Source organism: Lolium rigidum, chromosome 5 (genome assembly GCF_022539505.1).
Source record: "Lolium rigidum isolate FL_2022 chromosome 5, APGP_CSIRO_Lrig_0.1, whole genome shotgun sequence".
In the NCBI taxonomy this organism is placed as follows: Eukaryota; Viridiplantae; Streptophyta; class Magnoliopsida; order Poales; family Poaceae; genus Lolium; species Lolium rigidum.
This window is the reverse complement of record NC_061512.1, coordinates 36,384,086-36,397,978: the sequence shown is the minus strand read 5'-3', so window position 1 is coordinate 36,397,978 and position 13,893 is coordinate 36,384,086. Positions and strand designations below refer to the sequence as shown.

At 44.7% G+C, this 13,893-nt stretch overlaps 2 protein-coding genes across 2 annotated transcripts; one reads left to right on the top strand and one right to left on the bottom strand.

Moving 5' to 3' along the window:
- Positions 1-3,970: 3,970 nt before the first annotated feature.
- Positions 3,971-5,891, bottom strand: LOC124654256. Its single transcript, XM_047193274.1, has one exon. The coding sequence runs from the start codon at positions 5,650-5,652 to the stop codon at positions 4,378-4,380; it is 1,275 nt and encodes a 424-aa protein (XP_047049230.1). The 5' UTR covers positions 5,653-5,891; the 3' UTR covers positions 3,971-4,377.
- A 3,298-nt stretch (positions 5,892-9,189) lies between these two features.
- On the top strand, positions 9,190-13,591 carry LOC124655854. Its single transcript, XM_047194689.1, has 10 exons — positions 9,190-9,511; positions 9,598-9,741; positions 9,832-10,013; positions 10,363-10,638; positions 10,778-10,905; positions 11,722-11,759; positions 11,934-12,026; positions 12,840-12,908; positions 13,000-13,087; positions 13,249-13,591. Exons 1-7 carry the CDS (start codon positions 9,190-9,192, stop codon positions 11,978-11,980), a joined length of 1,137 nt encoding a protein of 378 aa, XP_047050645.1. The 3' UTR covers positions 11,981-12,026; positions 12,840-12,908; positions 13,000-13,087; positions 13,249-13,591.
- Positions 13,592-13,893: the final 302 nt, after the last annotated feature.

Sequence of the window (13,893 nt, the reverse complement as noted above, 5' to 3'; positions counted from 1 at the left end):
TTGACAAACGTATTTTACCAGATGGAACAGGAGCATGTATATTGAACAAATAACTGCAAGAAAGATAGGATAAAAAAAAGTAATGTTGTGTGAAAATAAGATTGAAAAAAAAAACCATGCTGAGCTATAAAATGTACAAAAACAAATGCAGTCAGAGGAAAATCGCATGTAAATACAAAAACAAAATTCCTATAAAATCTAACGGTACAAACGTGTGAGTTACATTAAAAATATATTAAAGTATAAAATATATATCGTATAATGTTTTCTGAAATTTAAAATTAAATTATGGCAGCAACGACCACCATGCATAAGTAGACCCTTAATATTGTTTCTACATCTAATCACAAGAGTATATATTGTCCTATTGAGTTATGCTTTAAAAAGTTGTGTCACTTCCTAATAGGCTATACTTATATTTTATGTGTACTAAAAGAATTAATTGGAGGGATATGAGGTTATGGTTCCCTCTGATAGGATACGATGCACTCGCTATGTTTCTCCATATTTAGACGCTAAACAGTGTGTAGATACGTCTAAATTTAGGAAAATCTAAGGCACCTATTTATGAATGGAGCAAGTATTATTTTTTGAAAAACAAAACTTCACTCTTTGTAACTAATTTTAGCAAAAAAAGGTATCAAAGTCTCGCATACTAAATAAATAAAATATGAAAATATATATTTCAAAATAGGGATTTCTATTTTCGTGCCCTGCTTCGTTAGTTGTACTCAGTTTTCCCCAGCTCGTTAGTTTTTCCTCAGTTTTCCCCTCCCTCTAGTATCTTTCTGTTGCCAAAACTCTGCACTTGAGTTTAACTTCAACCGGTGCCCATAACGGAAATTTAAGTTCAGGCAATCAGCAACCAAATAATGGATGACAACAATGACTACCTAAATCGCAATCTGCTGTAACGGTTAAAGCTAGGGGACTCCACTGCCTTAGCTTGCTGGCTGAGGGTGGCTTCAAACAGACGCAATACTGCAAGACGTCAGCTAGCTAGCAAAGTCCTCCAAAGAACCAGCCTCTGGATCAATCGGTCCTACTCCTAGTATCAATAGAATATGTGTTAAAGAGGTTTTTGTGTTGCTAACATACATGGTATCTTCACACAACCAGATATACATATGGTTTCTCCAGATGGCGTACGTGGAATTTCCAACCAATGTTTGCCGTGTCCAAGATTTCCAAGCGGAATTATGAGAAACAGAAAACAGAGACTCCAGAGTCAAGAATACTTGTCGTGCCCAAGATTTCCAAGGGGAACCCGGAGAAATATGGTCATCTTCACTCTTCGGAACCAGCGAATTTGCTAAGCATGAGGGATGCATAAGCAAACCAAACCAAATGGTGTAAGAAAACGACATGTTACAGATTACTGACCATTACCACGGAAGAAGGATCACAATGCGACACTTCCGATGAAATTAGCTTATTAAACATTTTCTTCCATGAGAGCTTTCGAGGATCCATTGCACAGCAATGCTAACAGTTGGTCCTGGGTTTCAACGGTGGTACTCCTATATGAGATGTATATACTTTACACAACAGATTGACATTATACTGACAGGTAGTTTTATCCTTGGAAATGGCAGGGCGGCGCTCTTTTGGTTGCTTTGACAAGGATCATATTAATTTGCAGGGCGACTCCCAAAACCAGTCATGGCTAGAATTAACCGGAATGGATCATCAATTAACAGTGGTGTTGATTCTTGACAACAAAAGAGAAAAGGGAAGACCATACAGTATGTACCTGGCATGGCTAGGAAGCAGTGATGGTTCAGGTGTTCACAACAATACAACATCATTATCTGACTAAAGAGTTTACCTGATATCGCAGCGGCGGGCTCCTATCTTCTGCTGCACCAGGAGGGGGCTTCACGGCGAGTCCCTTGGCGGTAGCCTTTGGCATGGCTGTGGCCGGGGAAGGCTGAATGGAGGAGCCGCACCCCATACACCTGGCCTTGGCACTCAACATCCTCCTATTTGGAGGGCCACCACCAGCAGCAGCATTCCTGACTGATTCCTCTTATCCTGGTTTTCAGCTAGACTACTACTAGATGGAGCATAATATGTAGTATCTGTCATACAATTCACAAAATGAGACAAAATCAATCTGATTGAATGCCACAGAATTAACCATGACAATGCAAGAAGCAAGGAGTAGTAAATTGAGCAAAAGGTTTGTCGATGCCATTCTCTAGAGGTTTGTCGACTGCATTATCAGCACCAGAGGATGCATTACCCTTCTCTGTGCCATCCTCAAATGTATTGTCAGCATCAGCGGCCATCTCAGTGTAATTCTCCTCAGCTGTGTATATAGAAATTAAAAATGCATTACGCCCAGTTTTGTATATATGTTCGTACCTCTTCTGAATCTGCTAGAACATGTGAACAGATGGAGTGATGATTCATATCCTCTAGTTTCCTGTAAACTAAATAGACAACGATGTGTTCATTGATCAGGCGATGTTTCGATTCTGATACTGAATAGGAAAAAAATATATACTGCCAGAAGAAAGTAGGGCATCAATTATGCATACCTACTCTATACTGTACTCTAGTCTAGTGTTGATTCTTAAGAACAAACCAGAAACAAAAAGATCACACAGTATGCTACTTGCTGGTTATTGCTAGGAAGGCAGAATGGTTCAGGTGTTCATAACAACATTCTTCAAGACGTTACCAGCTTTGCTACCACCAGCAACAGTCCTAACTGATTCTACTCATCTTCATTTTCAGCTTTGCCACCAGTGGCAATGTACTAGATAGAGCATAATATGTAGTAACTGTCGTACAATTAACAAACCAAGACAAAACCAATAAGATTGTAAACCACAGAACTAACCATGACAATGCAAGACGAAAGGAGCAGTAGGTAAAATTTTCATCATCACAATGGATGGATGCAGTAGCAACAAAATCATCATCTTAACCTAAAAAATTCACCAGGTCCGTATCTACCACTTTAAGCAACACAGCTGAACCCTAGAAGGTTTCTCCGCAAGAAATATGCTAAAACAGAGGGAACTCAAAACAGCACACGAACCGTTTCCTGGAGAGTCAACCTCCAGGAAAGGAAACACATTACACTGTTTGCGCAACAAGCCACGCTGCTATGCGACGTGTCGGCTTCCAAAAGGCGAATCACCATGGCTTTGCTCCGTCGTCATCGACAAGTATGTACAGTAATAACCACCACTTGGCCATTCCAGTGTCTATCTTTCTTCCATCAGTCCATAACCCAAGTGCCTCAGGCCTACCTGCTGCCTTGGCCATTCTCCTAGGAACTCCGAGCATCACCAATCCCAGCATTTTTCTCGGAAACTGCATTGCACCTCTCCTCGCCGGTCTTCTCTGGTTCTACACAGCCACTGGCCATGGCACTCTCTAGAGAATTGTCAACTGCATTATCAGCACCAGAGGATGCATCACACTTCTCTGTGCAAACCTCAGATGCCCTGCCAGCATCACTGCATCAGCGGCCATCGCAGTGCCATTCTCCTCAGCTGTGTATATATGAAGGAAAGATTTATCACACCCATTTGTGTGTATATGTTTGTACCTCTACTGAATCTGCCAGAACAAGCAAACAGATGGAGTGATGATTCATGTCCTCTGGTTTCCTGTAAACTGACTAGACACCAACTCGTCCATTGATCAGTCGATGTTCGATTCTAATACCAAGTAAGAAAAAAAAATGCCATAAGAAAGTAGGGCATCAGTTACTCTAGTCTAGTCTAGTGTTGAATCTTGAGAACAAAATAGAAACAAAAAGATCACAGTCTACTACCGCTGGTTATGGCTACGAAGGAACAACAGTTGAGTTGTTCAATCTTCAACATGCTACCAGCTTTGCTACCACCAGCAGTAGCCCTAACTGATTCTACTCATCTTGGTTTTCAGCTAGACTGCTACCAGATGGAGCCTAATACGTTGTATCTGTCACTCACAAACCAGACAAAATCAATGAGATTGTAAACAACAGAATTAAACATGATAATGCAAAACGGAAGGAGCAATAACAAATGTCATCATCACAATGAACGGATACAATAACAACAAAACATCATCATCTTAAAGTATCTACCACTTTGGGCAACACAGCTAAACACTATAAGGTTTCTCCGCGAGAAATATACTAAAACAGGGGGGGAACTCAAAACGGCAGACGAACCGTTTCCCGGAGCTCCAGGAAAGGAAACACATTACATTGTCTACACGACAAACCACCGCTGGTATGCGACGTGTCAGTTTCCAAAAATGGAATCACCGTCGCATGCCTTGGGTCTGCCGTGGTCGACAAGTATGTACAGTAATAACCACCACTTCTGTCTATCTTTCTTCCACCGGCCAATAATAGATAGCCCAAGAGCCTCAGGCCTCTTGGCCATTGCCCTGGGGACTTGCAGCCTCACCAATCTCAGCGTTCTTCTCCGAACCTGCACTGTAGCTCTCCTCCTCCTTGCCGCTCTTCTCTGGCTCTGCAGTGCCATTCTCTAGAGACTTGCTGACTCCATTATCAGACGCATCACCTTTCTCAGTGCTACCCTCAAATGTGTTGTCAGCATCAGCGGTGGCATCGCCCATCTCAGTGTCATTCTTCAGAGCCTCCTCAACGGTGTCGTTGACAGCACCAGCTGCACCCCTCCCAGTGCCATTCTGCAGAGCCTGCTCAATACCACCAGCTGCGGCATTAGCATAACCCCTCTCGGTGCCATTCTGCAGAGGCACCTGCTCAACTGCGTCATCAGCAGCAGCTGCAGCATTAGGATCACCCAGCTCAGTGCCATTCTCCAGAGCAGCAGCAGCAGCATTAGCAAGAGCGCCGTGAGAGAATCGTGCCTCAACGGCCTCGAGCCGGCGCCTCATGTCCCCCACCTCCCGCTCCACGAGAAAGAGCCTCTCCTTGAGCGTGAGGTTCTCCTCCTCGAGCCTGGCGACATGCACATCCACATCATCATCCTGGCCCCGGTCATACATCTCGTCGTCGTCCTGAACCACGGCGCCAGGCTGCGGGTATACCATCTCGAACCTGCTGAGGTCGTGGTCGAGGCGCCGCTCGACCTCGACGTGCTCCTCCACGTCGCTGCCCCCGCTGGAGTCGCCGTCATCGGAGGAGGAGGCAGCATGGGTGGCGGGGCGGAGGCGGATGAGGCCCTTCATGGAGCCGTAGCCGTCGACGCCCCACTGCTGCTGCGCGAGCACGTCGGAGAGCAGCCGCTCGTCGTGGGCCGGGGAGATGACGGGCGTGGGCAGCACGGCGGGGGTGACGGGGCCCGGGGAGACCAGCGGCGCGATGCCGCCCAAGCGCTTGGCGCGGATGATGAAGGAGGACGTGTTGCGCGGCGCCTTGGCCTTGGGCTTGTGGAAGAAGGGGCGGCGGTTGTTGGCGTGGTTGGCGTTGGGTTTGAACCAGCGGCGGGCCTTGGCGCGGTTCTGCACCTGCAGGTCGCCGATGGCGGGGGGCTGGTAGGCGGCGGAGTTGGGGTTGGGGTTGGGGTTCTTGCGCTTCCAGCCGCGGTTGGCGGCGAGGTTGGCGTTGGGTGGCGGGAGGAAGGGCGGCGGCGGCGGCGGCATGGCGTCGGAGGAGGTGGGTGGGGGCGGCGGCCACATGGGGAAGCTCCGGGGCATCATCTGGTTGGGATCCATGGATTCGTGGAGAGCTGATCTGGGGAGCAGGCCGGGATCGGCGGAATTCGATGGAATTTGGTGGCCGGAGCAGCGTCGAAACCCTAACCCTAGCTAGCGCCTCGCCTAGTGGATTGGTGGTGGGGATTAGCGCGGTGAGAATTGGGGATTAATAAGGGAACAAATCAATCGCCTACGGAATGTTTTCGTTTCGTTCTGTTTTCGATTGGGGAATGAATGAATGGCAAAGGGAAAGGATCTGGAGGTGGAAGAAGGAGAAGAATGAGCCCCGGTTGTGGTCTGAATTTATAGGCCGCGGACGGCCCAGATTAGTTTCGCAGAGGCCCAGCTTTACATAGGCCACACACACACACGCTACGCTACCGAATCGATCCATTCTGCTTTGCATCTCTCCTTCACTCCCCTATAGAGCATCTGCATCTCGAACAGCTGCAATTTCTCAAAAAAAAAAAAACTCTAACAGCTGCCCCATTTCTTAAAAAAAAAATCTCTAAAGCTGCCCCATTTTAGGGCAGCAAATTTGGAAAATAGGGTAGCCGTTTTATTGAAAATGGGGCAGCGAAACGGCCGCCATTTTACCAGGAGTTCCATTTTGCAGCACCCACACCGGCGGCTGGCCCAAAATGTGGGACAGCCACCACCTCTCATTTTCACAATAATTCCATGCATATGAACATAAACTGAACGCAAACTTGCGATAAAATGGTAGTAAGGTGATAAAATTAAAACATTACTTGACTATTACGTGCCAACACAAATAGTTCATCAAGTAGCACAAAAATCATCGAAGAATAGCATGGAGTTCATCCCAAAATATAAAAATGACGAAAGAACTAGTTGTTTTGGCGGCCATTCCAGATCCACCACTTCTCGATGAGGTCCAACTGAAGCTCCTCATGCACAGCCGAGTCTCTAATGTCATGGTAAGCTCCTAGGAAACGAGCAATGCGGTCTCCATTCCTTCGTGGTTGTACTTGTCGCATCATCAAGTCGTAGACACCGTAGACCTCATCTTTATCACGCTTGTCATTGCCTAATCGACGATACCTCGGAGGAGGGATCCTCACGAGGGGGAAAAGAAGTAGGGGCCATAGGGCGGAGTGCACACGGGACGGTGGTACGCAAGTTACCCAGCTTCGGAACACCTGCACGATGACGGTGGCCTACCGTCGCTTGTCTGGAATTATCTGGGCGCTTGCGCGTTGTTACAATGGTTGTGGTTGTGCCTCTAGGGCTCCCAGGATCCGCTTATAAAGGCGCACGGATCTAGGGTTTACACGGAGAGTCCTAGCCGGATTACAGATTGCCTAGTCTACGATACAATATCATGCCGTGCACGTCAAGGATCCGCCTTCCATATACGTCGTACTGGATCCGGGTTCCTCATGGGCCTCCACGGATCCGGGTTCCTCCAAAGGTCGGTGCGGATCTGGCTATCTGATCCTGGACCGGACTTCATCCTTCATGATCAACAGCAACTGGGCCGCCCGATGGGCCTCATGCCACCATCACCGTCTATGGGCCACCCGGGCTTGCCGGATCTAGGCACTGTCGATGGTACACCCATGAAGTATACCCACAACAACGCTCATCTTGAATGATCATGTTATGCATGATGACACAAGCTTTCATGATGTAACATAGTATCTCTTGATCCCAAAACCGCGTGGGACATCTCACAGTAGTAATTTGCGCTTGGAAAATTCCAAATTTCCTCTCTGCATCTTTTCTAGCCACCGCTTGAGCATTGTGGAATTGAAGTTCTTTCTTACCATGGGGGTGCAATGAGGGGCTTCACAAATGTTGCCCACTTTACGTAGATTTCATCCGTGAGGTAGTTTGCTACAAACTCCACCGGTGGAGACTTCCCATTTGCTAGCTTGGTAAAAAGTGGAGACCGTTGATGTCGTTGCAAAACCGAGCATCCCAAAGCAAGCATGCCATATCCAAGTACCATAATCAGTCAGAACCTCCAAAATAATGGTGGAATCCTTCGTGTGCCCTCTAAATTGTCCATGCCATGATGTTGAACAGTTCTTCCACCTCCAGTGCATGCCATCGATTGAGCCTAACATACCTAGAAATTCATGGGCCTTGTTCGCCACCACTCCTTTATTGCCACTATGATGTCCACTCCTTCTCCATGAGATCCTTCTGAAAATCTTCATGTGTATCTTCATAGCGGGTCGCGTGGTACCACTCAATGAAGCAGACGACGCGGTCTCGCTGGTGTTGCACCCGCACCCGATGCCCAATCAACTCATATTGATGCTCGTGCAGATCTTAACCACTCCTCATTCTCAATGATCATATTATGCATGATCACGTAAGCCATCAGGATGTACCAAAGGATCCCTTCCTTCCAAAACTTCACCCGGCCTCTCACAATAAAATTCCAAATGCTCTCTCCACGTCCTTCGTAGCAGCCACTTGTGCATAGTAAAAGTTTTGTTATATCTTAGCTGAGGGGTTGGCGAGAGGCTTTAGAAATGTAGCCCACTTCGACCAGATGCCATCCACAAGGCAGTAGCCTTTGTCATATGTGCGGTCGTTGGCTACAAACTGCACCGGTGATATCACATGTGTTCTGCGGCCCTGTAGATGACCGACAAATATATGGTCGCGACGAACCGAAATCGAGATAGTGGGGTGATTATAGATGCCTTTGGGGAGGGTAGTGGCTAATCCAAATCCACACCCAATTTTAGCCATACTCAATAGATCTTAGATTGCCCATACCCAAAATAATTGGGTATTACCCAATGAATTTGGACAAACCCCTTGCCCATAGGTACAAAGAAAGCTTTTTTTGCGGAAAAAAGCAGTGCGTATATATGGGTTTATTCGTGGATAGCTGCTAAATTACCCCTCCCCCATATCCAGATTATAATGGGTAATTCTGTTTTATCCATACCCTATCAAAATATTGTGGGTATGGATTTGGATACGGGTGATGGTACAAAATGGCAGCTTTACGGGCGATGGATTTTCACCGTGGTGGTGGGGTGTTTCCGGCCTTCTCTAGCTGAGAGGCGAGTCTAGGAAGGCGGGAGCGGGCAGGCAATGGGGATCGACGACTGTTTGATTCCCAGCGACGGCGGGCCGGATTTGGCCGCCGCCGGTGCGGCAGCTCCCACGGGTGGAGAGCGGGAAAACAATAAAGTGGTAGTTGGACGTCGCACGCGACCGTTATTTAGTGATGCATTACTTGAGGTGATGTATATTTACATCGCGTGGTCTAAATTTTGCATGGCAGTGTAAAAGTTTTTGAACGTTTTTTATATCTGTATCATCTCATCTGTGAAGCTATTTTTTAGATCAATGTGATTTATATGACACTTTTTGGTTTGCGGAGATGGTCTTATCAACAGCGTGGACGAGTACTTAAAATTGCTTTTATCAACGGACACCGAGAGGTTAGGCTAGTTCCTTTGCCGATCCCCGCAGTAGGGCTGCAGCACCGATTGAAAGCAGTGAACCGCCCGCCGCCGACCTCCGCCGCGGCAGTGACCGGACAAGCACGGGAGCACCGCAGCCATGCCGACGGCGACTAGTGGGTCCCGGTTGCCCACGCAAGCGCCCTCATCGGAGCGTTCGGAGAGAAAAAAGAAGAGGAGGAGGAGGAGGAGATCCATCAAAGCAGGGGAGGAAACCTCGACCGAGGACGCCGTTACGAGGATCAGCGAGGACGAGGAGAAGGAGACGAAGAAGAAGAGGGAGGATGAGGACGAGGAGGTGGTCTCCTCCGCGCCCAGCTCTCCACTCTACGAACCCCGCCTCCCCGAAGACGATCCGGATCCTCCGCCGGAGTTAATCGAGGCCTTCGAGCGTGCACAAAGCAACTACGAAATAAAAAGGGGTAACTTCTTAACTGAGAAATTCGCCTCCTCTCTAAGATTCCTCCGCATATTGGAGATCTATCGATCCATCTTCTTCATCTTGTAGACCGCCATGAGGACTTGGTCACGATAGAATACTGCAGATCTTCGCACATGTTTTTCAATCCGGAGCTTCTCCCTGTCGCTGAACCTGCAACAAAGGCAGTGCTTTTGGCTGCCAGATTTGTTGTTGGGCTTTCCTCCTCCTTTGGTACTATGTAACATCGGTAATCTTATTTCGATATCTCAGCTGTCTCGATCCCATAATGTGTAATCATTTGGATTGTGAATATGCATGCAGACGGGGCAAGAAAAAGGTGCTCTGGATTCTGGATTGACTGGAACGAGGAGAACAAAACCGGCATTGTTTTGACAACCGCGCATTTATTTAGCTCAAAGGGGTGTTCTATTGAACAAAAGGGAGAGGGAGTTGAAGAAGAGTATGCTGCTTATGGCGAGGTGAAGTATTATCCTGATGCCAAGGTGAGTTCATGCGAAAGGTTAGGGGGAATAACACTTTCTGTTCAACTGGATAATTGGCATGACTTCTTTGTTTTGACATGTATCCTTTGTGAACTATCTCAGTTTATTGTTAGTTGGTTCCGTGATAAATTTAATTATTATCTCAAATAACTCCCCACTCTATCTGGAAGCCTTCTCTATCTGTGGTGTAAATTAGATTGGTTGTGTTGGATTTTTTTTCTAGATAACTTGCAGTTGGAAACACAACGGTCTATATGTGCTTTTATCTGTTTTATGCGCAGCTGCCTTTTTTTTTTGTAGCCAGCTCTCTAAATAATGTATTTCACATTTTTACCAACCAACTTTTCAGGTTACTGTTCACCTGCCGGATGGATCCGCTACAGTTGGCCACCTGATCTACCACCAGGAGCAGTATGATCTTGGTTTTTTTAGAGTTAGAGTGGATCAATCGGTTCAGTTACCATCTTTTAATGATGGAGTAAAATGGGGTCAACTCGTCTTCTGGCTTGGAAGAGATGCCAAGTTCAATCTAACAATGACCCATCTTAGGCCGGGATATATGAATCCGCACATATATGAACGACCTCATTACATGTTCTTTCCGGGCAAAGAACATATTATTAAGGTAAAAGTAAAATTTATTGTGTATTGTACACATTGTTTCTCTAGTTTGTGCTGTTTTTAATGTAACTTTGAGGTTATATTGTGCAAACCGTGCATTTTTGGTATGACACAATTGTAATATTTTTTGTCAATGCATGTAGTATGACAACGGGGGGCCGATCATTGACTTGGATGCAAAGATCGTCGGAATGATCAACTGTCATAGGAGCGGGTCTTTTATACCTTCTTCTGTTTTGCTCAAGTGCTTGGATTTGTGGAAGGAATTCGGGTAGATTTCCCTTTGAGTTCTGTGCAACTGTTGCTAGTCTACTGCTTTCTTCCATGCTGATTTTCGTTGTTGTCAGGGTTGGAGTTAACAGTATCATCTTAGCACCATAGATAGGCCCATATGTCCTATATGGTAATATGGTTATGCAATACGAGAGATGATTATTTGGTCATGTTCTCCATGATACAAAGACAAACTATATGATCAAAAGATATTACCTAGAAAGTAACTGTGATGGCATTCGCATTTCCCATGCATGACTGATGCATTTCCACAATATTCATGTAATCTGGAAATATAATATTGTTCAGTTTCAGAATTCTGGTTGCAATTTACTTTGTTTTTTATATTTTCACTTCTTACCTCATGCAATTTAATGACGACAAGTTATCTTCAGATATTTTGGCAATGCAACTGTTGTCAACTTGTCATGCTTTTTGTATAATGACTATGTTTGAATAGATTACTCGTTTTATTTTGGCAAAATGATTCATGATCTGCATTTTTCCGAGGAAAGGAGTGATGATCACTTAATTATGCTATGCTTTTTTTCAATGTTATTTTAATAGCAAATGTCCAAAAACTAAATTCAGTAGATAAATGCGTTCTCTTTTAACTGCAATGAGACTTCTAAGGTTCACAAGCAAAGGTTTCTGTTAACTCAATTCAAAATATTTGGTCGACTACAAGAATATTTCCAAATATGGTTGACATGATTTGTATTTCAACAAAAGTGGCTTATTTAAGACCGGTTAATTTCTCCTGCATACCTATTTTTTTTCTTCAAATGGGCTAAATGCTTCTCTTATTGTATAGATGCATCCCTCGCCCCCAGCTTGGATTAGCGTTTTCTGGTATCAAGCTTTTAGATATTGTTCAAGTGGATAAGATATGGCGCAAGTACAAGATTGATGATGGTCTTATTGTTAACGAGGTATTATAATGTTAATGGTTTCTTGTGTGTAGAGTTACTGTTCCCTAAGGTGCTTCTCTTACCATGCATATTATTATTGCCAATTGAACTATAGGTACTAAAAGGATCACAAGCAGAGGAAATTGGAATCCGAAGAGGTGATATTATTGAATGTTTTAATGGACAGTGCATTTCTACTACAGTTCAGGTAGGTGTGTTTTTTAGATTTATCAGAAAATTGCATCACACTATCCCTTAAACTATGGCAAGCAATACTTCAGATCCTTCCAGCAAAATCATGTATTTTAGAAGGTGTTTCTTTTGTCCGAATGTGAAGTGTCTCGCATGCTACTTTTGATTAAGTCCATGGTTGAATTGAAATCATGGTCACTCAAGAGGGTACGCTATATACATATAAAGTATTTCTTGTGTGGTAACGTTAGATGTTTTGAAGTTCTGGTGTTCTCCAAGCACAAAAGAAGAGGTTGCTAATTGTTGTATACATGTTTGGGTATCATATATGCTACATTCTTTTGTAGCTTGCATCACTTCAAGTTCCATACTTGTTTTTGTTTTTATCCAACATTTTGCTGTTCGGTGCTGGCGATTACAGAAAATTAGCCCCAATACACTGAAATTTCAGATAGTAGGATCTGATGTACTTTATGCGCGCGCCCTGCCGCGAATATTTTATAGCTACAGGAGAGGAAAAAAATATAGCTTAGAAGGTTAGATCTAGAAGGCTCAGGGAATATATGGGTTTGAGTATACATATCATTGGCAAAGAGCGTTTTCCAAAAAAAACTACAGGAGAGAGGGGTTAATGTTCTGAAGGATTCTGGTGTTGCATTGCAGATTAATATCTAAGAACTAAGATGGCATAATTTTGTTAGATAGATTGTCTACCTGAAATCCTAACTATATCTGAAAATTTATACTACGTCCGTTACAGACTTTTAGTGTGCAAAATTGCATATTGCTTTATGGTCATCACTTGTGTAGTTATTTCTGCTATTATCAGCTGGAGAACTTGTTGCTGAGCCTATGCAAATCAGCTGGAAATGGCCATGATTCCAAAATCCATGTTTCAGTAAGTCCACCTTTGTGTTTTAGTTATGATTCTTTCATGCTGACTGGGAAGTATTATGAGCACTAAGGTATGTGTAATGTTGTCTTCATAGCTTGCGGTGTTCCATGTACGCAAGCTTCGCCGGAAGATAAGGAAGTTCAGTGTAGGTGTATCTGAGCATCGGGAATTTATTGGCAGAGGTACACATCTCCATCCTTGCTATTCTGAGCACTAGCTTAGAGGCGTGCCCTACCTTGTGTAGGAGTGCGTATGGAACATGCTCGCATGTGTACATATATTTCCTCAATTTGTATGGATATGAAACATATACTACTAGCCTGAACGGAGATTTATTTTGTAGCTTATAAACCTGTCACTCTTGACTGAAGAAGGGACTTGTGCTGCTTCGGCGTCAACCTGACCAAGTTGATCTACGTGAACTATGTGTGATAGATAGATGATATTTTAACTTGTAAGAATTAGCTACTTCTGTAATGGAAGGGTGAGCATCTCAAGGAAGTAAGAAGCAACTGCTATAAAACAAACGAGCACAACGTGGCAGTTTGTCCACCTACGACAGAGCTTGTTCTGCATGCATTAGAAGCCCTAGTGAAGCAGGTCATGAAACTCAAGCCAATGGATGCTGCCAAGATACCAAAGGGCCACGAGCAGACCAAGCTCAATGTATATAGTCAGTTTCTGTGACAGCCGCTTACAATTTCTAGCAGTTTTGTGTGGCTTAGTGGCGCCGCGACAGACGACTCCACACTCCGCCTCTGTGCCTACACTGATGTTGTGCAACTCTGTGCCTACTCATTTTGCGTGCTCTCGAAAAAAAAGATGTTGTGCAACTCTCGTCTACATGCATAGTATAACAGTAACCACTTCTACAACTCTGTATCACTAAAACAAGTTTTGCTAGCTCAAAAACTTTCACTTGAGCTATTTGGTTTAGAAACCTTACGAAAAAGGATAATGCAGTGTTGTTAAACTCAAATCACCAAAC